This window comes from Mustela erminea, chromosome 12, assembly GCF_009829155.1.
Source record: "Mustela erminea isolate mMusErm1 chromosome 12, mMusErm1.Pri, whole genome shotgun sequence".
In the NCBI taxonomy this organism is placed as follows: Eukaryota; Metazoa; Chordata; class Mammalia; order Carnivora; family Mustelidae; genus Mustela; species Mustela erminea.
This window is the reverse complement of record NC_045625.1, coordinates 13,123,414-13,151,410: the sequence shown is the minus strand read 5'-3', so window position 1 is coordinate 13,151,410 and position 27,997 is coordinate 13,123,414. Positions and strand designations below refer to the sequence as shown.

The 27,997-nt window shown below is 46.0% G+C and overlaps 1 protein-coding gene across 1 annotated transcript; it reads right to left on the bottom strand.

Moving 5' to 3' along the window:
- Nucleotides 1–34: 34 nt before the first annotated feature.
- On the bottom strand, nt 35–27,318 carry STOM (stomatin). The gene is made up of 7 exons (XM_032308859.1): nt 27,170–27,318; nt 14,939–15,042; nt 13,776–13,848; nt 12,625–12,707; nt 9,203–9,406; nt 8,146–8,280; nt 35–2,065 (listed from the first exon to the last, which is right to left on the bottom strand). Exons 1-7 carry the CDS (start codon nt 27,228–27,230, stop codon nt 1,871–1,873), a joined length of 855 nt encoding a protein of 284 aa, XP_032164750.1. The 5' UTR covers nt 27,231–27,318; the 3' UTR covers nt 35–1,870.
- Nucleotides 27,319–27,997: the final 679 nt, after the last annotated feature.

The window sequence follows — 27,997 nt, the reverse complement described above, 5'->3', positions numbered from 1 at the left end:
CACTAAATGCAGGCAGACTCTTTCACCCAAAGAAAATGAGTAAAAGTGCACACTTTATTGTTATGTACAGCATTGGAAAGGGAGGCCATGTGGAAAAACCTCTCACACCGACACTCAGCCTAGAGACCCCTTTTATGCTCCCTCCCTCTCAAGCAATTTAATCCCACCCTGTTGGGCTATGAATCCACAAGGCAGAGAGGTGAAGACTGGTTTCTGCAAATAGGGAAACTCCAGGAACAGAAAGCACGGTTACCCTGAACCCGAGAAGAGATTTTCAGCCAGGGTATGGAGTTGTTTCCTGGCCCTCCTGGGTTGCAACCTCACCAAAGAGAGAAGAGCATTATTTAAAATGAGTAACTTGAGTTCCAAGTCAAAATGCTCCATATACACTTAATCAAACTCAGCTTGGAACCTGGATACATGGGCTCAAGGTTTCCTAAAATAAGCTTGGACATGGGCGATTGAGGAGGGGACACTCCTGGTGTGGGACTGACAGTGATCTAGCTAAGGACGGACATGCAGGCTGAGCTCTGGGCAGGGAAGACTTCTCTAGGTGAATTCAGAGCCTCGAGGAGGAATGTCACCAGCCGGGTTTTCAGGCCAACAGGAAGAATGCCAGGTGGCTCAGATTCACCCCATTTGCGAAACTGAAGGTGCTCCCTATTACTGCAAAATGAGCAACTGTGGTCCAGAGGGGCTGACCACTTCCTCTTTCAGCATTGACCTTGGTGATGAAGAAAGGATTCCACGAATAGAAGAGACCTAGATCTGTATATATATCCTAAGTTTGACAGTGTCTTGCCAAGCTCATTGGCTATTATGTGCCCAATATATTGTGAATTCCTTACAGTATTTAATGAACAGGACTGGTGGCCAACATATTTCACAGTGTACAAGAGTTAATAGCATGCAGACAGTAAAATAGAATGGCTTTCTGAAGACATTTTTTTAAAAAGTATTAGTCCTCAAGCTATTCGAATGGGTATATAAACAGTTGCCCATAGAACTTAGAGAAAGTGTCGTTTAAAAAATCAGAAACTGTTGAGAACCTGATATAGGAAAATAGGCAAAAGTGAGAAAAAAGCACTTTTGTGACAAGTATGTAGCTGGTTTGAAAGAGCACAGAGGACTCATTTGGTCATAGAGAGGCTCAAAGAAGCTTCGAGCCAAAAAAAGAAAAAAAACATATTATTCTTAAAAGATCTTTGTGACAGTGGATTTAAAAGTCTTTCAAGGGTTAAGATCATCTTTCTCACTGATCTTGACCATCTCTTCCAGTATTGAAAGGTACAGGCAAGAAAATGCCTCCTTGAGACAGAGGGTTATTTCGAAGCACCGCCTGGGATTCGAAAGAGAGCGGATGGCAGGAATGTTTCCTTAAGATTCCCCGAAAGTAAGGCACGTGTGGCCCAGAGAAGCTGGTCGTAGCCTAAGGTCTCTGCTTTCTGCAAAGCATTTGTCCAGCCAGGGTGTCAAGTGGTGGTTATAACCTATTTACTTGCCTTTGGACTGGCTGCAGATAGAGGGTGCAGAATGACCCAGTGAAAAGTCAAAAGACAGGGGATTTAACCTATTACATGATGATCTAAATATATGAACTTTTAAATATTTTAAGGAGTAGGAAATTATCTCTTTTAAATCACCAGTCCCCTCCCTGCATTCCTCTTTCTCAGTATTTACAAGCTAACAATCTTCCTCTGTTGCTAGGATCACTACACATTCTAAGAACCTTGCAGTCAACATATGGGAAGGGAAAGAGCGGAAGGAGAGCCGAGATCCCGCCCTCCTCTCTCCTCACAGGTTAAGGGCTGATTTGGTCCCCACTCTACCCTGGAAAGGAAGGGCACATCTTTGCATTGGCCTCCGAGGCTCACTGTTTTGCCCCCATGATGCCTTGCAACATGTCTATGGGCAGGGGGAAGACGATCGTGGAGTTTTTCTCAGCAGCGATGGTGGTCAGCGTCTGGAGGTACCGCAGCTGGAGGGCTGCCGGAGACTCGGTGATGACCATGGAAGCTTCTTTCAGAGCCCTGGATGCGTTCATTTCTCCCTCGGCAGCAATGACCTACGCGACAGGACCGGGGAGTGGGTAAAATGGAGAAAAAGGAAGTGTTCAAACAGCAGTCTTCAAACCTGGGTAGGTATACTCACCCTTGCAGGGCCGAGAAAAAACGGTTTTAAGAAATCGATTTCCAGTTACCCAGTTTGCATACGTCCTTTATCCTCTATCTGATTTGCCCAAGTACGGGCCTGAGGTCAAGACATCCTCTTCTACTCTGACCTTTCTCACACGCTTCAGGGGACCAGACAAGAGACAATTCGAAATACCGTTTAGAGGTTGGGAGAGTGACCAATGACTGGATACGAATCCTTTTCCAAGTAAAATGGATTTCCAGTTCTTTGATTGCTAAAAAAGGAAGAGAACCTTACAGAACTGAAAGTGGATGACCATTAAAAATACTTCTTGAGCGGCGCCTGGGCGGCTCAGTCAGTTGAGCATCTGCCTTCCTATCTCAGGGTCCTGGGATCGAGCCTGGAGACTGCCCCCCCACCCCCCGTCCCTGCCCAGCAGGGAGTCTGCTTCTCCCTCTCCCTCGAGCTCCCTCTGCTTATGGGCTCTCTCTGTCTCAAATAAATCTTTAATATATATATATTTTTTTAATGAAGATGGTGTATGATGTTTTTTTTTAGCACATAAATGTTGAGGCAGTGCAAAGAATTGCATGCGTGACTTGCAACAAAACTTCCATTTCTACCCACTTATTTATGTAAACAAAAGTTCTGACTCCTTATATCTATAAAAATGAAAAGTTAAGACTGGAATTGATGTTTAGTCTTTTGGCAATAAGTGACAGCCGGCTATGAAGACTTAAATTCTTTGTCTTGTTAAGAGAAGCATTTCTAGTTAAAAAAAAAAAAAAATTACTGAGAAGACATTCTGAAACATTTAAATGCCTTGCTTGTAGTCATGGGAAATTTTTTATAATAGTTTTAACTTCAATACTAAATGTGTTGCGGTACAGTAATAAAATGACTCTTTACAAAATATATCATATTAGGAAAAGAAATCCGTGGAGGAGGCGGAGTGGAACCAGAAGTTCAAGGAGAAGAAGGGACAGTAAAATGTGCCTGACCACGAAAACCTTATTTAAGTATTTTAAATAGATGGTGGAGTAATTATGTCATTTGAATTTCACTGGGTACCTTTAAAAGAATGATGTTCACAGTTTTAGTGTGAAATGTCGATATTTAAAACATAACCAGGGATAATTATGCTCAGCCAAGTGTATCAATTCAAATAAAAATTTTTACAGGTCTATTTAAAATGTGTGATGGGACCATACAGTTTTTCCAGATTCTTCGAGAGGTTCAATGAGCATAAGAGCTTGAACATCACTGGGCAGTGGGGAGGCTTGGGAATGAGATGGGCTTTCATGCCAATCTCAAACCAAAAGCCTTACCAGCTGAGTGTCCTCACAGGGATAATTTAACATCCTGAGCTCTGGTTTCTTATTCTTAAAATGCGAGAGCACCTGCCTCCTTGGGCCACTGTGAGGAAGACAGAAAGCTGAAGCCAAATCAAGGCAGTTCCTTTCACTTCATGATCCTCCGAGAAGAGGGCTGAAGATACCGGGATCCTCAAGCTTCACTGGGCAGTTCCACTAGGATATTCGCACACGGATCTCAAAATATTCATGGTTCCTAATACTTCCGTGAGAATCAGGATCCAAAGCAATGGTCTTAGGACCAGTGGAGTTATGATTACTTACACCGTTACTGTTGGGGGCCACGTTAGGGGTCAAGCCCTGGGCAGGAGCTAGGGGTAGAGGGTGGATGCCCTCGCCTCCTTCAGCACCTGGTCAAGCAGGGGACACAGACAGGGAAATTGGATGCTTTGTTCCAGTGTGACAAATGTTGACAGAGGTGGGTGCGAGGCTCGGTGCCAGCGCTCAGGGGAAAGCAGTTTTTGCAGGTGAGGTGGTGAGGTAAGTAAGTTGAACAGGACAGGGCAAAAGCTTTGCTCTTTGGACAAAGTTGAAGAATACTTCAGGCAGCACACATGAAGAGATACTGTGGTATATTTTAAAAAAGCTGGTGTATTCCAGAAAAACGTAAGTGGCTGAATATGGTGTGAGGCCGAGGGGAGGCGGGGGTGCTTGGTCTGCAGGCTGTAGGCAGTGGGAAGCTGCTGAAGTTTCCAGCAGGAACCTCACCAGGTCTAGCTGGAGAGGACAGGCTGACAGATGCCTGGGGACGGATGGGGAGACTCGGTGAGGGGCCAGTGGGACAGCCTCGGAGTGACCAGGGAGATTTGCCGGTAGCGGGGATGGAGGGAGGAAGGGGCTGGGGGGCTCTTCAGGAGGACAGTCAGCAGCATGGAGGCTGACTGGGCATAGGAAGGGAGAGGAACTGAGGCAGGGCCCCGGGTTTCTAGATTTGGGTGCCTGGGTGGTCCCATTGGGTTAGATGGGGGATATCAGATGTCGTATTACCAAGAGAAGGCACTCAGTTTAGAGGATAAAAATCTCAGCTTATCAGGAGGTCTTACTTGGGTCTGTGAGAAGGGGCAGAAGCCAGGTACATGCCAAGTGCCTCACGTAACCGTGCTCTAAGGCAGGCACTGTACGTACAGAATGCAAAACGGAGCTCGGCCCCGAGGACAGATGACATGGGTTTTTCCATATCATCTCAGATGACCAGTTAGGCACTTTTTCCCCCCCTGGTCTGGACATGGACCAACTGTAAAGCTACCTCATCTCCCACTACTGGCCAACACACAGTCTCTTGGCGGGGCAGCCGGACCTACCAGGCTGGGCACGCCGTATTGTCTAAACACTGGCGGCATAGATGCTGTGAATGGGACCTCAGAGAGCAGAGCCAGCTGCTCGTGGGGCAGCCCCATGCTGATCAACACTCCCTATCGCTTGATCCATCATGTGAGAGTTGGGCATTTTCAGGCCTGTGAGGCTGGTACTGTGGTCTCTCCTTCCAGAGCTGGGGCGGGCCAGGCGGGGAAGGGCAGAGAAAGGGGACTCTGCGTTCCTGCACTCCCCCCTCTCAATTAATGGAAGACGAGGCCCCGGGAATATGAGCCTGAAAGCACGTGCCAGACATTCTTTTCAGAGGCGTGAGAAAGGAAATCAGGAAGGATGCAAGCGGGAAAGGTACTACATTCAAGTCAATCGGAGCTAGTCTACACACTTGACAAAGAGGTTTGACTAAGATACAGCCAAGCTTGCGGGACAATCTCTCCTCTTTCGTGCCGGGCTCCTTTCTCTCAAACCATGTTCCGTTCACTCTCTTCATTGCCTGGTGCTCCTCTGCATGAATAAAGCAAACTCTATCCATTCAACGGCAAGGGACACATGGGCAGTTTCCAGTTCGGGGTACTACAAAATGCTGCTGTGAACACTCCAGCGCATGACTTTTGGTAAACACGTGAGTGCATTTCTGTTGGATACACACTGCCAGAGGGCTTTCCAAAGTCTCTCTTCCAGAGAGACTGTAAATTTCCAAATTTCCAAATTTCCAGTCTCGCTAACAAAATCGGAGCACCAGGTCCTCCCTCCCCCACACTCGGTTCTTTTCTTTCTTTCTTTCTTTTTTAAACCATTCTGGTGGATATCTAGCATGGCATCTGCATGGGATCTGAATTTGCATTTCCCTGATGGCTAATTAACTTGAGGAATTTCTCTCTGAAGTCTCTCAGTCTAGAGGCTCTCCTACCCTTTTCTTTCCCAGATAACATATTTCCCAGTTTACATACATATTTACATATTGAAACAGACTCCCTATTTTCCATGAGAACATGAATATATGATTTTGAATTTTTGGCCTTATGGTGGTTGCAGGGTTATTTTATTTTACAGAAAGGAGAGACTCCTTGTAATTCTATGTGCTCACCCTAATCTTAAAGACAGGCATAGCCCAGGTCCACTAGAATAGTCTAGATGGTCCCTACAGTCTCATCTAAGTGGGAGCACAGTTACTCAGCATTCTAACGGGCTTCCTCTGTCTCTTCCCATTGTTATCAGGGAACTTCCTTCCTCGCTCGTGAGAACACCTGCAGACAACCAAACCCATCACGGGAAGTCCAAAGGAGGCAGTGAGAAACAGAGGGGAGTTCTCATTTCTGTGGTCACTCATCAACCCTGTGACCTTGAGGAAACCACAGAAATTTTCTGGGCTTCAATTTTCTTCATCTGAACCGTGGGATGGCAAATAAATTTCATTTTTAGAGCCCATTCCAAGTAGTTGAGGCTTGTTACCTGGAGGGCAATAGCGGGAGTCTGAGGTCAAGTCTAAGCTCAGTGGAAAACAGTGCTGCAGTTAATTACCAGCAGGGGAATAGGAGGTGGGAGAAGCAGCATCGGGGCCAGGTTATTTGTCGCCTCCAGAAGATATAACCTCTAAGGACATTTCAGGCTCTGACATTCTAAGTCGCCTATGTGGCTTGGAAACAGGGCTGTTGGTTAATGACATATTCTAGATAAAAGCAGTTCCTAATTTTCAAAATACTTATTAGCACACAGTAGGGCATCTTTAATGTTACCGGAAGTACCACTTAGTCTTCTCAGGGTGATGACTGTGAGAGCGAGCCCTTGAGGCTTCCGCAGCATTACCAGCTGTCCTCAGAAGCATTAGTTATCACGTTGGGAAAACCTAGCAATCCTGGTCAGTAGAAAATTCTGGGCATAGTCTGTCAAAGGAGCTACTACTCTATTTGGTGTTGGCTAAGAAATTATAGCACCTGACTTACATCTTAAAGGCTTCCTACTAGAAGGTTAGGGTTCTGTGCTTAGCCAGTTCTCTCCAGCTGCCACTATTTTCCAACATAACAACAGACTGGTTTGCTCCTTGCATCTTGGGAGATCTGTCAAGTCCACAGCAAGCCCTCTTATGTCAACTGACCCTCTTCCTCCATCACTCATATCTGCACAAGGGGCTGTGGGAGCTTATGAACATCTGACTTTGCCCTTTTGACTAAACTTTGACCAAAGATCTCCCTGCTGTGAATCTGGAATCAAGGCTGGTCTGTCCCCTTTAGTGTTCAACCAGGGAGGTATGGAAACTTGAGAGACACCCTGCTCTCAAGCTGTCAGCAGTGAGGTGGGGTCCAAGGGGTAGAATGATTAGCTCCCTTTGGTCTTGAGCGCAATGTGGTCCTGGGCTCCAACTCTGGAGACTTGAGTCTGCTTCCCAGCCTTGGGTTTGGCAAGCTATCCCTGTGTGCTTCTATATTAGCTCCAGAAATCCTCTTTCCCAGATTAGATGAATAGACATTTCCTCGACACCGCTCATGGGGGCCCCCACCATGCAGGCTGCCGAGGTGGGCAGGGATGGGGATGACCAAGGAAGAGGGGGGAGGCAGACATCAAAGAAAGAGGAGCGAAAAAAAGTTAAAAGGACAGAGAGGAAGAGGGAACAGTAAGAAGGAAGAAGAGCCTGAGAAAGAGAATGAAAGAGAAGACAAAAATAGGGAAGGAGGGGTGCCTGGCTGGCTCAGTCAGTAGAGCGTACGACTCTTGACCTCAGGGTTGCGAGTTTGAGCCGCACGCTGGGTGTAGAGATGACTTAGAAAAAAAATAAAAGCTTTGAAAGAAACAAAATAGGAAGGAACAGATGGTGAGCACACTGGCGGGAATACCCAGTTGCTCTGAACTCAGAACTGTTAATTTGTGCTTAGTGGGGGTCTGGGAACGTAGGGTATGGGAGACGCGGTCACAGAAGACTGAGTGGCTCTGCACACACCACCGGGCTCACAGGATGTTGTGCAGTGAAGCAAGCAAAGCAGAGAATAGGCATGGTACGAGCCTACTTTCGTAAAACAAACAGGCCAGCAGTCAAACACCCTCATCAGGGAAAGCGCCAGTATACACACTAAGCTGCCAGGAGCCGTGGCCCCTGGGGGCATGTGACTCAGAAGCAAGAGGAAGGCTTTCACCTTGACATACACTTTAGGATTATTTCCATTTTTGTAACAACTGTGGTTTTGCTGTTTTGTAACTAAGAAGAAAACTCAATAGGAAAAACAAAGTATGGAAAAGAGATAAAGAAAGAAAGAGAAAACTAGAGAAAAGAAAAGAAAAGGAAAGGAAAGAAAAAAGAAAAAAGAGACAAGACCAGAGCAGACAGCAAGTCTACCTTGGCGCGGGCCTCCCGGGATGCCTCTGCCTCTGCGGCCATGGCTCTCTGGAGCTGCACGGGCAGCTTCACGTCCTTAATTTCCACGCGCTCCACCTTTATTCCCCAGTCATCAGTGGCGTCATCCAGGGTACACTGTTCGGAAGAGAGAAGGCCAGCAAAGAAGGCTCAGCCCTGCCCAGCGGCCGAGGACAGACCACTGGGCTGGGGAGTGGACAAGGCGCTGGCGGAGGTCTGGGGGAGAGGTTAGGTCTCCTCTGTGGGGACTGGGGAGCTGATCCTGGTTCTCTTAAAGAAGCTCATGCAGGGGTTGGCAAGCTTTCCCTCAAAGGGCCAGACAGTGGTTGTCTATTTTCAGTCTTCCCTGCAACTCTTAAACTGTGCCATTGTGGGTCAAAACCAGCCGTGGATAATATATAAACCAGTGTGTATGTCTGTATCCTGACCACACTTTACTAATAAAAACAGGTGGCCCGCTGGCTCCTGATCTAACGTGATTAAGTCACAGTACATCTTTTTGCTTCATCAGGGTCCCTTTGCAACGGGAGGAATGAAACCTTCCTTTCTGTTTGCTGTGGTGGTTGTGGGCATCAGGTTAAGGTCACAGATTTGATACACGATGACATTGATAAATAACAAGATCTCGGATTTTAGTCCTTTATCTTTTTTGGACTAGCCAGGTTTAATTCATAATCTATGACTCTAGAAAGCTCGGGATGCATATGAGTTACAAGGGAAGTCATGGGTCTCATGCAGAGAACAAAGCGTTAATGACACCCGCACTTTCTTGCAGAATGGCCTCAGAACTATTACGCTAAATGAAAAAGGTTAATGCTAATTCTGAGGGGAACCCTACGTGGAAGGGAATAAAAAAAAAATTATGCAACTGAGCTGTTAAGCCATGAGATCTTTGTGTGAAAAATACTCCTTCCAGCGAGCTTCAGTGAAGAGAAAAAGGCCAGTCAGTGATTCTCCTGATCGGAATGAGTCAAAAGTTGTCAAACAACCGCTAACCCTCTGGCGACATCTCGGTATTTCTGGTGACTCATGGCCTTACCTGCATGTTGTGTGCGATTTCTTCTCTGTCAGAGAGGATCTGGGAAAGGTTCTTGGTGCCTAGGACGTTTCTCAGAGTTGTTTGTGCCAACAAACGGGTTGCTGAGTCGGCGTTGGTGATATTTGCCACGGCAAGGGTGGCGTTCTGCACGCGGTAATAGACTACGCCGTCCACACTGATGGTCACCGAGTCCTTGGTGAGGATCTGTAACAGGATGGATGCCATTTCACACCTGCCCACCGACTCATTCTTTACGAGAACTGTAAGCAGTGTTGTTCTCTAGAACATCTTAAGATACCAGCCAATTTTCTGTAGTAAGTGTTCTTGACAGAGTATAGTGTGCCCTCCAAGTTCGGACACTGAAACCTAACCACTCACATGATGGCATCAGACATTAGGAGGTGGGGCCTTTGGGGCATGCTTGGGTCATGAGGGTTGAGCCCTCATGGTCATCTATGAATGAGGAAGCAGTGCCTCGTCCAGGCGCTGAGCCCACTTGCACCCTGACCTTGGATTCCAGCCTCCGATGGGGTGAACAATACCTTTCAGTGGTTTATAAGCCACCCAGTGTGTGGGATTTGGTTAGAGCCGCCTGAAGGGACTAAGACAACGCAGCATCCGAAAGCTAACTATGCCTTTGGAATTTTAGTAAAATACATTCACTTATTCGCTAATTCAATCATTCAACAAATTCTGAGACACCACTCAGCAGCAGGCACGGTGCTTTCCGAGAGGGCGGGAAATCAAGGAAGCCGTGGCAGAAAGAAGGAGGGACAGCTGTCGGTGGCAGGGCAGTACTTGAACTACGTCTTACAAGAAGAACTCATTTCCCGAGGGGGCGTGAGCATGTGCAAGGGCGGACGCATCACGCAAGACATAGCCCGGCGCTGGGGCAGAACCTAGGCTGGGTTAACTCTCGAAGGCAGCACAGTGAAGTCAAACACAAAAGGAATGGGGACTATTGTTATAGGGAGAGGTGAGGGTAGAAATAAATTTTATAGCATGCTACATAAAAATGCTTTCCAGGACATCATGCGTCCGGGCTTCTTCCCAGCCCCTTCCAGGCAGCTCCTTAGTTTGGTTTTGAGGTCCTCTGACAGCGGGCCACTGGTCTCACTCCTTCCCGCTCCCTGCTGCACACCTGCCACACTGGAGAAGGTGGAGGTCCCACACGCATTGTGTTGTGTCCCAGGCCTTCGTGCAGGTGTCCCCACCCCACTTGGATGTCCTCTCCTCTCCCTCACACCAGCAGATTGGCACATGATGACACATCATCCAAGACACAGCTCTTTTCCTCTGTGAAACTCCCCTAACGAGGCAGGGCAAGCCACGATCCCCCCTGCACCTCACCGCAGCGACTGTGCTGCCGGTCGACCTCATGGCTTCTCTAATGGACCGTGCGTTTCTCTAGGGCACCTTGTCTCTGCTGTCTCTCGCACTGGCAGAGTGCCGGAGACAGAGCAGGTAGTGAATCAAGGAGCGAGGAACTGAAACGTGATCCTAGGAACACAGTGATTGTGGCAGAGTGTGCGAAGGAGGGTCAGGAGACCTGAGCCGTGCCTCCTGGACCTGCTTGGTCATCTCCAGTGAGGCTCTTAGCCTGCCAGTCCCACAGAGTCCTCATCTGTGAGATGGGGCTAATAACACAGTCCCATTCTGCGCATACTGCTGGCAAATTGCATTGAAGTTGAAGATCCAGCCGAACGAGACTCTTTTGGGAGTGTAAAGGGCTGTGTAACGGGTGGGTAGTAATGGCAGTGGTGTGCATTGCTCTTCTGTCCTGTCAGGAAGGAAAGCAGTCACCTCTCTTTTTCTGATAATCTAAAAATACTTCTAATAGTGTATTACCACATTGGCGTGCAAATTAATGATTTCCCACGCTATGATCGGCAAACGCTTATCATTTCTGAACAGGCTCTTGCCCCTGCAACTGCCACAGCTAGAGCTTTCTAAAGCTGCAGCCTCTCTGCCTACTGTTAATCTTTGGCAGGGTACTTCTCTTCCTTCATATTATGTTCAAGGGGGTCGGAAGAAGGACGGCTTGCCACGTTCCATTCGGCTGCAGGCTCAGCGGCTCCCAGGAGAGGAGGGAGCCGCTGGAAGGCAGCAGCTTACAGCAAGCCCGCCGGATGTCTGCAGCATTTACAGACGGAGCCTCAGGACTCCCAGCTACCCTGCGAGAGGCTCCTTCTGAGGGTCCGTCTTCTCTGAAAGATGGGAAAACGTGCAGAGAACACAGCACAGCTCTTAGCCCCGTTCTCGTGGGTAACGGTGACTGCCGGCGTCCCTCCATGCACATGGATGATGAAGTCTGACCTCAGCCCCTGTCTGGATTGGCACCAGCAAGGAGGTTCCTACGCCGGTTCCTGGGTTCGAGGCCAAGAGAAGGCGACCGAGCCAGACTCCAGCAGCCTGCGGTGCACCTGGCTTCTAGCCAGGAAACACTTGGCACTCTTCTTCCGCCCGTCCCTTCATCCTGTTTCCAGGCTATCTATCAGCCTCGGTGACGACGCCTCCCCGGACACGTGGCCCAGGGTGGCCCTCACCGTCAAAGGCCACGAGGGAGTGAACCCGAGCGTCGGGTGCGTTTAGCACGGAGCTGCGGGACACGCATTTGGCGAGGAACCCAAGGGGCTGAGCGTCGCTCCTGGCTCTGCCACTCTGGTCTGGTGGAAGCCCTTTGCCCCACGGCAGTTATGTGCTTTTCAAGGATCCTGCTGTGAGTTTCAACTGTGATACTCCTCACAAAGTAGTTTGAAAGAGCATGGAGTATGACTATTCCAAAACATTATATGCTTTATCTAAAAAGCCAAATGAGCAGCTCCTAATTCTGTATCTAGAATAAAATGAAGAACCTTAAGAAGAATGTTGCGCTACGCTGGATTTCGTATCAGAAACCTACAGCAGAGAAGTGCAGTAGGAAAAGGGATGACAGATACAGTAATGCTAACACGAGGCTACCCTTGGTAATAATAAACACGTAGGCACTTAACAATTTATTAGCCACTGGCCTAAGCACTATACGTGTAAGGTCTCAGGTAGTCCTCACAAGAACTTCTGAAGTAGGTTCTACTAGGGATGCATGGGTGGCCCAGTCAGTGAAGTGTCTGCCTTCGGCTCAGGTCATGATCTCGGTCCTGGGATCGAACCCTTCTACCCGTCCCCATTGCTGGCTCATGCTCACGTGTGCTCTCTCTCCCCTGTCCCCAAAAGTAGGTCCTACGATTCTAACCTCTAATTTTACAGATGATGAAACTAAGGCACAGAGAGGTTAAGGAACTTGCTCAAAGGCACACAGCTGGAAAATGGTGACAAGCAGACAGGCTCTACACCCATGCTCTCACCACCCTATTCTGTGCTGCTCTCATGGCCAGCGACTTTCACACATGACATCTGTTATCAACGGCATAAGACCACCTTACCTCCTGAGGAGGAATGTCAAATGAAATGGTCCTCATGTCCACCTTGATGAAGCTGTCCGTGCAGGGGAGAATAAAAAACAAACCTGCAACAAAGAAACACAGAACGTTATCGAGAGACACTGGGGCCTCATCCCTTCACCCTAACAGAATCAAAGGAATCAACGGAAAGAGGCCAGGTCGTCTCAGTGCACGAGCCAGATGCCAGGAATGCCAGCCTCCTGCTCCCTTGTGCCTCCTAAATGCTGCCACTGAGGCCCGTGACGTCATCTCCTGACTCCGCCACCACTGGCCATCTGGTCTTTACTTAGACCAACACGATCCTTCCCATGTCTTTCTGCATCTTCCGGATTCTCTCCTTTGTCCCGTTTTCTCAGCACACGAACCCCTGAATATGCCACATAAGGTCCTGCATGGCCTGCCCCGGTGCCCTTCTCCGGCCACTCCCCTCTCCTCGAGCTCCATGCTCATGCTGGGCCGAGCCCCCTGCAGGCCTTTCCCTCCCTGGGCCCACCATATCCCCCTCGACATCATGCTGCCCATGTTGCCATTTCTACTGGGAATACCGCCCCTCTGGCCAACACCTCTCCATGCCTCAAGACTCAGCCAAGCTGTCATCACCTCCAAAGCCTGGTCTCATCCTCCTAGGTGGGGTCCGTCACCTGTCTCTGGGTTTCCACAGCTATCTGCAGTGACTTGGTCATGGTACTTATCACACGGGATTGTAACTGCTTCCTTTTTGGTGTCCACTAGACGGCAAGCTCCTTGAGGGCAGGAGCTATGTTTTAGTCTCCCTTGAATTCCCAGAGCCTGGAATACAGTAGGGGCTGAAGGGAAGTTTGCCAGAACTAAGGCATAGAGAGTAAGATCTAGAAAGCCTTTAGTGAGTAGGAATTCTATGCTCAAGCTTCCACAGTTGTGGCTCTTCTTGGCTTAACACAATCTTATCGGCGGGGATGGGAAGGGGAGGGGAGCCCAGGGAAGGAAAGGGCAATTGTAGCAAGACTGGCCAGCCCCACTGCTATTGTCACACGGCTTCTGTTACAGGCACTCTTTTCTACGTCAACAGAGAAGGGACCCACGTAAGGGAATCCACATCAACAAGAGGAAGAACTTCGGTCTCCAGGCCAACGACCCAGAATTCTAGTACTGACCAGGTCCTTTGGCTCCTCCTTGTAAAATGCGACCCAGTCTAAAGATGATGGCTCGTTCATATTCTTTTATGATCTAGATGAAAAACACAAATAATAATTAAACATGAGGAGTACAAATCTTTATATACACTATGTATTTATAGGCAGCTTGTTAAATATATATTCTGTTCTAAACAGATTAGATGCCTCTGTGTTGTTTTTTTCTCTAAAGTCTGAACAGTATCAGGGTGCCTGCCTGGCTCGGTCTTTAGGGCATGCGACCCTTGATCTTGGGGTCATGAGTTTGAGCCTCCTGTTGGGCGTAGGGGATTTCTTAAACACATAAAACTTAAATAAAATAAAATCCATACAGTATCTATAAATAACATGTTTGATGCTGAATTACACCAAGCAGGATATGTATTTACTATTTTTTTAAGTGATTATAAAAGCAATAGATATTTCACTGTATAAAATTTGGGAAGTACAGAGTAGTATATAGGAGCAAATCCATAACTCCACTCCTCAGCTGTTAACATCCTCACTCAGTTACTCATGCCCTGGTAATAAAGACAAGAAATAAAAACGACTAAATTTCCCACAGTTTATCTCCTGACTCCTTAAATTATAATTATAAAATTATCTGAAAATTCTTGGAGCATATTTTCCCTTCTTAGGAATATGTAAATGATAGTCATTTATCAAAGTACTAATGACTTTATGGAAAAAATAACCAGCAACTGGGGGGTCCTTGCCATATGCCAGGCATTGGGATAAGTATGTTTAGAGACATTCTTTAATCCTCGCCATGGCCCTGTGAAGTGGGTGTTGCTACTTCGACAAAGGTCACACAGTGAACAATGGAGCCAGCAGCCAGTCCTCAGTGTCTTGACTCTGGACAGGACCACCCCAAACCCCCAACTTTGGAACATTTCCGATAGGGATCCTTCCTCTAACCTATGAGATGGGCTGCCTGGACCATGGCTGAAAGAAGTCCCCAGATTCCATTACAACAGGTGACTAGAGGGAAATTTCCAAGGGAGAGATGAAGGAAAAGGGATTCAGGCCAGCAGGTCTCTCTCTCTCTCCTCTCTCTCTCTTTTCTACACAGATACACACAACGGGGGGCTTATGTAGTGAGGGGCTGACCCCTTGGCAGATGCAAGTGACGTCTTCTTTATTACCTTTATGCACATCCATACCGAGATGGGGAAAGTTATAACAGTGAACAAGAACGAGACAGCCACCAAAATCCAGCCACAAGGTCCAAGGCCTGTACTGGGGCTATCTGTGAAAACAAAAAATACACATCTCTTGTCATTGTTAATAGCAGACTCCCACCACCTTCCTCCTCTGTCCACGGAACTCACCGATGCCTAGAATTCTACTGTGTTCCCTGGATTTCCCCATCTAATCCTTGTAACAACCCTGAAGAACAGGGGCTACTTTTTCTCATCTACTGAACATGATAAGGATTTCCCACATTATTTTTTATCCTGCAAACGTTTATTATGCCTTGTGCTCTGCACTGACATGGTAAAAGTAAGACCCAATCCCGGCTCTCAGGAAGGTCTTGCCTGTCTCAGGCAAGACAGACAGATCATTACAACATTAGGTGGTGAGTGTCGACACAGACTGTAGAGCATTTTGGAAACACAGAATGGGAGTAACTTACATAGCTGGGACAGAGGTGACAGTGGGGTAGGGCGGGTAGGGGACTGTGGCGGTTGTCAGACGCATGTCTGGAAGGATATAACGGTTAAGGAAGGTACCAAAAGGGTGGGGACGGAAGGCAAAGAGCATTTAAACTGAGGGCACAGATGAACTAAGGCAAACTGCGAGTGATTTCCTCTGGCATGTGCACCAACCATACTTTATTACCCTTTTCCCGGATGCTTAGACACACTATGTGTAAAGATGTTTGTATCACAAACATCTTTACACATAGTCTGGCTTTTCTAATTGCTTCCGTTCCTGCAACATGAAATAGCTCTTGTCTTACTAGGAAGGTAATAATACACACCACACTGCAAGAATTTCAGCGGGACGGGTGTGGGAGTGGGATTAGTCGATCCAGAGATGATGAATATTCTTCCAAACCACACACATTTTTATAAATAAATTCTGTGAACTATTTCTCTCCCTTCTATTATTCTCACCTTATTTTTTTAGCCTTTGTTGCTATGCATCTGTGCTTAAAAGAAAATTATCTATTTATTTGAGACAGAGGAGAGAGAGTGAACAAGATGGGCCAGAGGGAGGGAGAAGCAGACTCCCCACGGAGCAGGGAGCCCACCATTGCGCTCGATCCCAGGACCCTGAGATCATGACCTGAGCTGAGGACAGATGCTTAACCAACAGTCCCCCAGGTGCCCTGCATCTATACTTTTTCTGTTCTAATTTTTTATCAGCTACACGTGCACAAAGTTTAAAAAGTCCCAAAGTTCTCCAAGATTAATACAAAAAGAGAGCAGTCCCCCACTTACCTCTTCCAATATTTCTTTCCTCAAAGGCAACTGCTCTGTTGGCTGAGTATTTTGGTCTATACTTCTCTGTTTCTAAATAATATGCTTGTTTTGTCACTTGTTGCTTTCTCCATTTTGAGCATTACTTATTGACTTTCCACGATGGAAGAGGATTTAGCTTCTCCCCCACTCCATAAATATGCCCATCCTTCTAATTATATCATCATTTTGGTTAGATCATTATCAAATTTTACACTTCATGAATATGTAAATGCGATTCAATGCTAAGCCAGGTTAGGATGTCTGATTCATGTTTCTGTCCCATGCAACTTTTTGTTTTTTTCTCCAACGTCTTGCTTTTTCCCTTTGCTTAGTTTTTAATGCATGCATTGATTCAACCTCAAACTTCTTATCAGTGGTCTAAATCTCCTCTCATAAGGGTCAGGTGTTCTACCAACTTCCTCTTCGAAGACAGTATCTCTTGGAGTGTGTCTGGACTTGCTCTCTTAGGTGGTGTGAGCGGCTGGTCCAGGGACTGCCTTTCCCTACAATCCTGAGAAACCCCCTTCACTTCCGGGTTATGTTTTGCACTTTCTGTACCCAGTGTCTGTCTGTTTCCTGTCTGTGGAGGGCAGAGGGACGGAGAACGCCCAGGGATACTATCACTTTCCTTATGAATCACAGAAAGCTTCTGCAGTATTTCCAGGAACAGTCTTGGTAATGAGAGGGAGAAGGGCTAGAGGGGAGGAGGCAGGCTGGGCAATGGTTACGGCTTGGAAGGGCAAGGATGGCAGCGAGACAGGCCTTTGAATCTACAGAAGGCCAAGAAATAAGCAGAGTTGAAGCTGAGAGCCTGGGAGAAGAGGGACACAAGGTGGCACCCAGATCAAGGGCTCTGAAATGCAGGATGCAAGACCAGAAATGCTACAGATGACTTAATGGTTTTCTGGTCCTGCGTCACATTGTGAGGTAAAGGTCCTATGCATAAATGAATAAAAGTGTTCTAAGTTAATCTCCCGGAGGTTTCTAAACTATAGTTTGTGGGGTCATCGATGTATCTACTGAGAGGATATTCCAAGCACGGACCTGTGCAGAAGCGGCCTGTGCAGAAGGCTCCCTCAGGCATTATTACAACTGATGATAATCCCAGCACCTCTGGTAGACGATATGTCGTAGGCACTGTGTTCAATTACTCGAGATGCCTATCTCATTTACTCTTTCTTTGTAAGTTAAGTTGAAGTTAATTTTTTTTTAAGATTTTGTTTATTTGTGAGACAGGGAGAGAGAACACTAGCAGGGGGAGAGGCTGAGGGAGAGAGAGAAGCAGACTCCCCACTGAACAGAAAGCCCGATGCGAGGCTCGATCCCAGGACCCAGGGATCATGACCTGAGCCAATGACAGACACTTAACCAGCTGAGCCACCCAGGTGCCCCAAGTATTTTTAACTCCATTTTACAAGTGAGGTAACTGAAGCAACAAAGCTTTCCCAAGACCACAGGGTGGAGGAGGACCCGGGATTCAAACACAGGTCATCCTACCCCAGAGCCCACGTTCTAAATCAAGTCATTCCTTCTGTCCTTTGCCTCTGAATTAAAAAAAAAAAAAAAAAAAAAAAACCTCATGAAAGAAGATTTCGTGTTTGGAGCACTTTCCCAATACAGTATCCAAACTGGGAGAACATGGTAGGAGTTTGGAGAATGAAATCTGATATTCCTATGGAGGAAGGCCTCCTATTTCCAGCTGTGCCTATTTATAGCAAAACAGGCTGGTGGCCAGGCTCAGGTCTAGGCTTCCAAAGTGGAGCAGATTCCAAACAAGGAACAGACTGGCCACAAATACTTTTCTGACAGCATTTGGTGCCTTCTAAAATACTGCCCCAAGCCTCGTGTTCCCAGGCAAATTTCACAGCTCTCTGTCCTGAACATATTAGACTATAAACTCTCTGAGGGCAGTGATGTTTCCTATATTTCTTTTATCCCAGCCCAGTCTTTTCTCATGGGTTGCATGTGCATACGTGTACGTGCCCTCAGTTTCCACCGTGATTACATGGGATTACATGTGATTACAAACAAAGAGTAACAAGAAATGAAGTGGAGATCCTAAAAACTGGGCTTGGTCTTTCGCATCTCAAATGCTCAGCTAGAAATAATCAGCGCATACACTGGGGATGGCACCACTTCATACCATTCTAGTGCCTAAACTAGCCCCTTCTCAAGCCTGGAAATTCTTCCCCATCTGGTTAGAACTCTGAAAGGTACACAAATCACACTCCTCTGAGAGGTGAGGCTTCAGCTTCACCAGGATATTAGCGAACCCTTCAGAAATTCTCAGTTACTCCCCCAAATTTCATGTTCATTTCTTCCAAGTTTCTCAATTCACTACCTGGAAGACTGGATCCGCCCTACCAGTTGGATGTGATAAAAAGGCAATAACGAGGACCCAGCATTCCTGAGATATTCTGGTTGATACCGCTGCGTGGGAACACTCTGAAAGATAAGGGATCCCATGACACTGGGTTGTAAACTACTTGGCTGCAGTTAATTTTTTTTCTTTTACTACCAACTCTTCTGAAAACTGCATCAAATTTTTTTTTTTTTTAAAGATTTTATTTATTTATTTGACAGACAGAGATCACAAGTAGGCAGAGAGGTGGGCAGAGAGAGAGAGGAGAAAGCAGGCTCCCCAAGGAGCGGAGAGCCTGATGTGGGGCTCGATCCCAGGACCCTGGGATCATGACCTGAGCCGAAGGCAGAGGCTTTAACCCACTGAGCCACCCAGGCGCCCCTGCATCAAATTTTTAACTAACTAAAGCGAAGTTTTGAAAATGGGTATGAGTGTATGTATCAACACTTTTTAACTCAATATTCAAACTGGGCTTATCTCCAGGGAACTGACAATGTTTTTAAAGATTATTTATTTATTTATTTGACAGACAGCGATCACAAGTACACAGAGAGACGGGCAGAGAGAGCAGGGGAAGCAGGCTCCCTGCTGCGCAGAGCCCGATGTAGGGCTTGATCCTAGGACCCTGGGATCATGACCTGAGGCGAAGGCAGAGACCTAACCCACTGAGCCACCCAGGCACTCCGGAACTGACAATGTTTTTAAAAAAACACTGCTTTTTTCCCTCTTATTGTAAAAGCAAACTTGTTTCTATAAAAATTAGAAATTATAGCTAAAGAAATTAGAGAAGAAAAATTATCTATACTTCCCTTATCTCTAGATGGCGATGACTTTTCTGCCTTGCTATGTATCCTCTAAACCTTTTGTATCCTTTTTTTTTAAATGAAATAATAGTATATATAATAATTTTAAATCTGCTTTCCCCTTATACTGTGAACATCTTTTCACGTCATATTCTTTATTATTAAAGGTTGAATAAGGACAGGTCTGGAAGAGATTATGCTGAGTGAAATAAGTCAAGCAGAGAGAGTCAATTATCATATGGTTTCACTTATTTGTGGAGCATAACAAATATCATGGAGGACAAGGGGTGTTAGAGAGGAGAAGGGAGTTGGGGTAAATTGGAAGGGGAGGTGAATCATGAGAGACTATGGACTCTGAAAAACAATCTGAGGGGTTTGAAGTTGGCGGGGGGATGGGAGGTCAGGGTACCAGGTGGTGGGTATTATAGAGGGCACGGATTGCATGGAGCACTGGGTGTGGTGAAAAAATAATGAATACTGTTTTTCTGAAAATAAATAGATCAATTTAATAAAAAAAAAGGTTGAATAATAGTCCACTGTTCCATGAACCTAGTGAACATTTATGTTATGTCCAATTTTCTCAAATAGAAATTCTGCTGCATTGCATATATGCTTAGTAAAATTTCCATCCATTTTTATTGCGTAAACTAATTTTGATGAAAAGATGAAATTGTATAATTCTTACATTATTTCTTACACTCTGGCAGTGCCTTTAATTATGACTAATAATAGCCATTTATTGAATGTCTATCACATGTCAGCCACAAGTGGATTCCTTACATACTATCTTTCTAATATTCACAAATATCTGTAAAGTAAGTATGAAATATTCCTCCTGGAGTCCCCGAGTAATAAAGCAAAAGACTTCCTGAGCTGAGACAGAAGAAAACAAACAAAACCATGAAACAAATGAAACAAAACAAGTTGTATGGTAATTTTTGTTGGGTTAGCTTCCAAAAAAGCAGTAAAATAATCTTTTCAAGAGAGTAGCACAGGCATAATTTCAGAGCACTACATTGTTAATGATACAGTATCAGCTGACTTACTTAAAGGTCTACTGAACTTGACGCTGCTGGAAATCATGTGCAATAATAAATTCTATTTATCATTGAGATTTTGTTCTAAAGTTCAGAAGATTAGATTTCCTCTTCAGGGAAAGGCCAGAAAGGTCTTACATAATATCTGAAAATCTAACTCAAGTTTCATTTGCATTAATACACACAAAAAGAAAAAGATGAGCCCAAGGATTGTTGCAATGCCTGAACAGCAACATTTAAGGACAAGCTTTTCCTTCCCCTTTCCTGGAACACAAGTGAAGCACTTTCCGTCTTCATGCACTGCCAAGAACAGTGCTGTTGGGGTGGAGATAAGAGGGCTGGGAATTTGGTCTCAAAAACATGCTAACAGCATGGTCCTAACAGCACCATTTAAGGATCAACAACAGTAGGTTGAAATGAAAGATCTTGGCAATTTTTGAATTTTTCTGAAAGGCATAAATATTCAGGATATCATATTTCTGATTATTTTTCCTTCTCCCTCTGCTCCTCCCTGCCCCATTCGTGTTCTCTCTCTCACTAAGATAAATAAAATCTTCAAAAATAAATAAATAAATAAAAAAGACAAGGAAGGGAAGGAAACAATAGAAGAAAAGGAAAAGAAGAAAAATGGAGGAAAAAAGTGAAGAGAGAAACAAAAATGAAGCAGCACACTACAGAGAGAAAAACATATGGAGGGAGAGAGGGGTTCAGATTAGCACACAGTAGGGGCTCAATATGTGTATGTTGAAAAAAAATGTTGGCATTTACTCGGAGAGATTACAGTTTGGAGAGATTACAATTTGCATTCGTTTGTGCGGAGGCTTTCAAAGCAGACAAGGGCACACTATAATCCGTCTTTCAAATGATTATTTTAATTAGGCATGGTTTCTAATTCTTCGAATGCCCTTATCCTTAAACCTCTAGGGAAGAAATTAGCCTCTGGGCTGGAGTGGCTAAAGGCCAGATGGTATCAAGTTAAAAACCAAGGCCAGAGAGAGTACCTTTTCCCTCCGTATTATAAACCATCTATGCCTACAAATACTGGATCAAAAGGACTGATACTGGATAAGTATTTTCAGATCTCAATCACAAAATGTGTTTACCATGAGATATTAGAAAAAGGGCATGGCCAGATCCATTCAAGAAAGAGTTCCAATGCAAATTGAAATAAAGGGAGTCCTTTGCCTAGCTTGAAAAGATTATAAGGAAATTAGGTAAGTGTGAATATTTTCTTTCCCAAGTATCTTGGGGATTTTCTGTAGCTTTTCTTCATTCGAGAGTTCTAGTCATAAAACAGGAGGAAAAAGAGGTGAGGGTGTCATGAGTAATTTTAAATTTGAACCCCCTGAGTCTTAAAGAGGCCCCCTCTCCAAATTGCCTACAGCATTTAACTCACTCTTTCTTTTTCTCTTCCTTCCTTTCTTTCTTTCCTTCTTTTTTCACTTAACCATTTCTAAAAAACATTTATCGTACTTATAATTATCCTATTCAAGGTACTTATAATTATCCTATTCAAGGTCCGTCTTCTTCATAGATTTTGATTTTTTTTTTTAAGATTTTATTTATTTACTTGACCGAGAGAGACAGAACACAAGCAGGAAGAGTGGGAGAGGGAGAAGCAGGATCCCCGCTGAGCAAAAAGCCCAATGCAAGGCTCTATCCCAGGACCCCGGGATCATGACCTGAGCCAAAGGCAGACTCTTAATGGAGCCAGCCAGGCGCCCCAGATTTTGATCTTCTTAATACAACATGGCATGATGGCTTCAAAGCTGGCTCTGCCATTTATTATCTGTATGATCTTGTGAAAGTTTCTTAATTCTGTGCTTAATCTACTCATTTAAAAATAGGGCTAATAGGAGTACCTCCTGAGAGGGTTAAATGTGAAGAGTAGATGAGCTAATACGGTAGACATCTAGAGTATAACAGGTACTCAAAAACCATCTGCCAAGTAAATAATTGTTGAATACAGTTCAGAATCATTCTCTGTCCCAAAGCAGTTGTCAGAATGAGTATGTATGGGCTGACTATCGCCCATAGCCGGAAAGACAGTAACAGTTATATTCAGAAAAACTGGAGAAAAACAATTTCATAATGCTATTAAGTGAATTAAATTTAGACTAGACTTGAAACATATTAAGAGAACAAAACCCTCCTACTTCTTCCGTTGGTTTTTTTTTTTTTCTTCTTCCCTCCAGCTCCTTTACTTGGACGTCTTAAAAGTATCTACAATTGAGTTTTTCTCATTAAAGTCTTTGGAGGGCAACATCACTTTATCTAAAAATTGTGGGTGCCTGGCTGGCTTGGTTGGTAGAACATGGGACTCTTGATCTCAGGGTCATGAATTCAAGCTCCACATTGGGCATCGAGCTTCCTTTTAAAAAAAGGTGTGTGGGGGGGCGCCTCGGTGGCTCAGTGGGTTGAGCCTCTGCCTTCTGCTCAGGTCATGATCTCAGGGTCCTGGGATCGAGTCCCGCATTGGGCTCTCTGCTCAGGAGGAAGCCTGTTTCTCTCTCTCTCTGTCTGCCTCTCTGCCTGCTTGTGATCTCTCTCTGTCAAAATAAATAAAAATAAATAAAATCTTAAAAACAAACAAACAAAAAATGTGTGTGTATGTGTTGGGGGGCAGGTAGAAGTACAGTTCTTCAACTGACATCAAGAAGCTAAGCAGTAGGTAAGAGCTTGGGGCTCTGGGGTCAGATTCCATTTCTACCACTAACTTTGCTCAGGAGTAATATAAGGGAAAAGAACAATACTTGTCTCATATAAAAATCAATGAGAAGAACTTGACACTCAGGAAGTGTTCAATAAATAGCAGCGTTATTTTTTATTACAACTCAAAGATCATATTGATACAGTGTATAGGCATAAACTTTTTAGTAAGCAAATTGCCTTCTGGGACCCAAACGCTGCTGAGAAAATATCAAGACTAACAATCTGCCTGGGGACTCTATCTCTAGAGGAGAAACAGACTACATCTGAGCAGGACAATAAAGTTCTAAACCATCTTGGACCATCTTTCATACAACTTTTTTTTTTTTTTTAAAGATTTTATTTATTTATTTGACAGAGAGAGATCACAAGCAGGCAGAGAGGCAGGCAGAGAGAGAGGAGGAAGCAGGCTCCCCACTGAGCAGAGAGCCCGATGAGAGGCTTGATCCCAGGACCTGGGATCATGACCTGAGCTGAAGGCAGCAGCTTAACCCACTGAGCCACCCAGGCGCCCCTTTCATACAACTTTTTGCCCATAAATTTAAACTCCCTGCATAATTACTACATTTTCTCAATAGTCATTGTTAACTTCATTCTTTGTTTTCCCCATTAATGATTTACCTCAATAGTTGACATTTTTTTTAATTAAAAAAATATTTTTAAATAAACATATAATGTATTATTAGCCCCAGGGATACAGGTCTATGAATCACCAGGTTTATACACTTCACAGTACTCACCATAGCACATACCCTCCCCAATGTCCATAACCCAACCACCCTCTCCCTACCCCTCTCCCCTGGCAACCCTCAGTTTGTTTTCTGAGATTAATAGTCTCTTATGGTTTGTCCTCCTCCCAATCCCATCTTGTTTCATTTATTCTTTTCCTACATGTTGCATCTCCACTTCTTCATGTCAGGGAGATCATATGATAGCTGTCTTTCTCCGATTGAATAGTTGACATTTTAATGTTTCAAAAGTACATTTACGTAAATTTCCTCATTTGATTCTTAAAACCTTGGGAGACAGTTACCGCCGGTAAGATTATACCCAGGACAGAGACGAGGAATTGGCTTGCGAGGCTGAGACTTAACCCAAGGTGACCCAGGTAGTAAGGGATGGTATTGAGATCTCAATTCAGATCCTTGAATTCTCAATTCCACTCTTGTTTCACTACACTAAACCATCTTATCATAAGTGTGTTTATAACTGGACAAAGTTGGTATGATTTTCACTGATACTTTACAACAGACTTTATTGCCAGCATCTTCAGAGACTAATCTACTGAAATGTCAGGCTAAATGCCTGGGGTTTAAGTTTCTTTACAAGTCTCAGAGTATAGACAGACATTCAATAAGAATGGAGAAAGGAGAATTGACACATACTTCCTTTTCTCCACTGACTGTAATCTCTAACCTCTTTCTTTCCACACTTAACAATGTATTGTCATGATACACACACACACACACACACACACACACACACACACACCAGCTTTACTAGACTTGGTCATTGGTTTGAGTTAATTTATGACCATTGATGGTTTAACTCAGATTAATTATTAAAGAAGTTACAAAACTCTCCCCAATCTGATCAGCTGTAACAACTGAAATAAACAAATCAGTCCCTTGATTCTGCTTATTTTCAGGCATTGTCCCAAAGGGATACATTCTGTTGACATGTCTCTTAATTATAATAATACATTTCTTTGCAATCCACCTGCACTATTTCATTACAAAGTGAATGCACTGGCTCTTGCTCTAGGTTTGGTCCTATTTATATTCCTGAGACTAATTGTCAGCAAAATCACAAAAGGACAGAGTTTGGGCTTTTATATTCCACTGCCTCCCCCAGAAGCAGCCTTCTGGAGATGTCTTATTCAAGAGGTCTGGATTGAAGTTAGATTCCTTTGGGCTTTCCTCGTGGTCTCTCACCTTCATTGAAGTACCAATGTCTGAGAAGGTCCTCTCTTGGGTACACATTTTGAAGATAGCTCTAGGGTAGGGAAAATGGAAAATCACATAGCCTGGGTTTGAAACCTGGCTCCGAGGCACACATGTGTGATTTTTCTATTCCAAGCCCCAGTTTCCTAGCTGTAAAATGGTGGATAATGTTTTCCTTGTGGAGCTGTTAGAAGACTGCAATTAGATCATGTTTGTAAAGCACTTAGGCTGTGTTTGACCTATAGCAGGCACTCACTAAATTCTATTTAACAAATTCTAGTAATGGCTTTCCACCAGTGCTGGATCTCAAAAGTTTATATTAAAAATAAAAAAGTGACCTAGACTAAGCAAAATTTTGTTTTATATATAATTTTCTGAGGAAGATGCAGTTTTCATTAGAGTCTGAAAAAAAATTCTGTCTAAAAAAAAAAAAAGGTAATCATAGAGCCAAGAAAAAGAACTTAGAAGTGAGAACTGGTCTATAACCATGAAAAACCAACTAAAGGGATATTAAGTATAAATAAAGATCATGCATATTCCCAAAGAACATCTACAAACAGATTTCCCACTGCTTTCACCAAACTGCTAGTAACTATCCTCATAGTCCCTCTGTCTCCCACCAAAAGGTCAGACAGAGCACAGAGGAAAGTATCCCACCTCCCTTCCCATCTAGGATATGACAATCAACTACAAAAGAGGTGGACTCCAAGCTTTAGGGTCAGCTAAAACCCAATATAAAGTATGGCTCCATTAGTTATAAACTGTGACTCTGAAGTAATTCAACCTCTTTTTCCTCGGTTTCTTCAAATACATCCTTCCCGTTACACTACTGATTTGGGAAAGTAACTCTCCAATGTGCTTAGCAGAGAAAAGTGACAGACAATGCTTGGAATGCTCTTGGGAAGGATCGCTGGGCAACGGAAATGGCACTTGGATGGGTGGACAAGGCTGGCTTTACAACTAGTCAGAACAGTTAAGTCCAATATCATGTTCTTTGTGGGGGTGCTGGAAAAGCTCACCCTTCCCCCCCTAAACTGTTATTCTCTATGTCAGCCTGTCTGAAATTCCATCCTTAGAAATAATTCCTTTGGATCACTAAGAGCCCCTGGGAGGGACTCAGCACCCCGGGGGAGGATTGTCACCTCTCTCTATTGGAACCCCACTCTCACCCCCAAGGAGTTAGCCAATAAAGGTTCAAGATGATAGCCTTCTCAAGGGTACTAGCTCCTTCCCAGGGCAACAACACTGAACCACTCAAGGTTTCTGCCATTACAGCAGGGAAGGCCCCGCTAGGGTGGGAATACTTAAAAGAATTCCCAGTGAGAAACAAAAGCCCCAGAGGCGAGGTCCCTAGGACAAAGGGAGTCAAGAGGGGGCAGAAAACGGCAGAAGGTGAAGCTGGGAAGAGAGAGGGAAGAATACCGAAAAGAGACTTTCTTCTTTTCTTGCACAAACACAGCTTACTATGTGTGAGGGGCGGGGGGAGGGCAAAACCTCCCAGGTCAGTCTTGCTTCTTAATGTGAAATAGGCCAGGGGTGGGGCTGGGGGGCAGGAGTTCTTTCCAGTTCCGGAGAAGGGGTAGTCGCTCTGGGCAAAGGCTGGCTGGAGGGGATTGGGGTGGAGGGGGGAGTCGCGCGACAGGAAGACCCAGGGTCCTGAGTGTGGGGTGCAGGTTTGCGTCACTGGCCGTGAGTCACTTACACATCTTGCCCGCCCGCATGCTACGAGATAAGGAACGCACAGCCCTGGCACAGGGCCTGGCATCTGGCAAGCGCTGGAGCACGCGAGCCCCTGCCATGGCTCTGGTATTGGAAACGTGCCCTGCAGCGGGTGCGTCCCCCGTGTGCCAGGCAAGCCTCTGTGCACTCTGCACCCTAACATCCCTCAAACGGACCCCAGCCCGCGGAAGAGAATTCACGATTTTCAGCGTCACCGAAGCTTAAAGCGGCGGTCGCACGGCTTAAAAGCGACGGAGGCGAGCCTGGGACACCCGGGCTGCGGCTAGTTCCCGAGGGGGAGGGTTAGGGGAGGTGGGTGACGGCGCGGGGCTCACCCCTGAAGGAGTCGGGGAGCCGCCGGGCTTCGGCGTCTCCTGTGTGCCGCTTCTCAGCCATGCTGCCCGAGCCTGAGGCGTCGCTCTCCGGTCCTTACCAACCACGCCGAGGCGGCTTCCGCGAAGAATGAGCCGCGGAGATCCCAGGCGGAGATCAGGGCCGAGACCCAGGCTGCAGTCCCGCCCCCTGCCCGCGGCCCGGCCAATCGACGCCCACGACTATAAGGGACACGCCCCCTTTCCCCGCCCACCCCCGCCCCTCCGGAGCGGCCGCGGGGTGCGCGCCTCCCGCGCGACCCCGCTGGTCTGAGGGGCGTGGTCCGAAGGGCTGGGAGGCACCAGGCTGGGGTCCCGGCCCCGCGGCGGCACCGGAAGGGAGGGGCGGGCACCCGGGAGCGGGGAGATATTGAGGAGGGGGCTGAGGAGGTGACCTGAGGAGAAGGTGCTCGCGAGCGAGAGCAGGGCAGACGAGTATGAGGAAAATGGCGCCCTCCCTGGGCTGGTGGGGTCCGAGGGGAGGCGAGGAGGCGAAGGGGCACCTGTGTGTGGCTGAGGGCCGCAGGGGCTGAGAGGGTCAGTGGGTGCGAAGGGGAGGAAGCGACGCGACGCCCTCGAGCCGGAGGGAGTGAATCCCAGTGAGGCGCGTTTATTCAACAAACTCCGTGCACCTGCCACCAGCCTCCGGCGCGCGCGGGGGCAGACGCGGGGCCAGTCCTCATGGAGCTCATAGGCGAGGGGCGAGACAGGCGACTAACTACCAGATCTTTACACGTACGAAGAGCACGAAGAACACGGTGAAGGAACCGAGGTACCCAGAAGAGCAGAGGG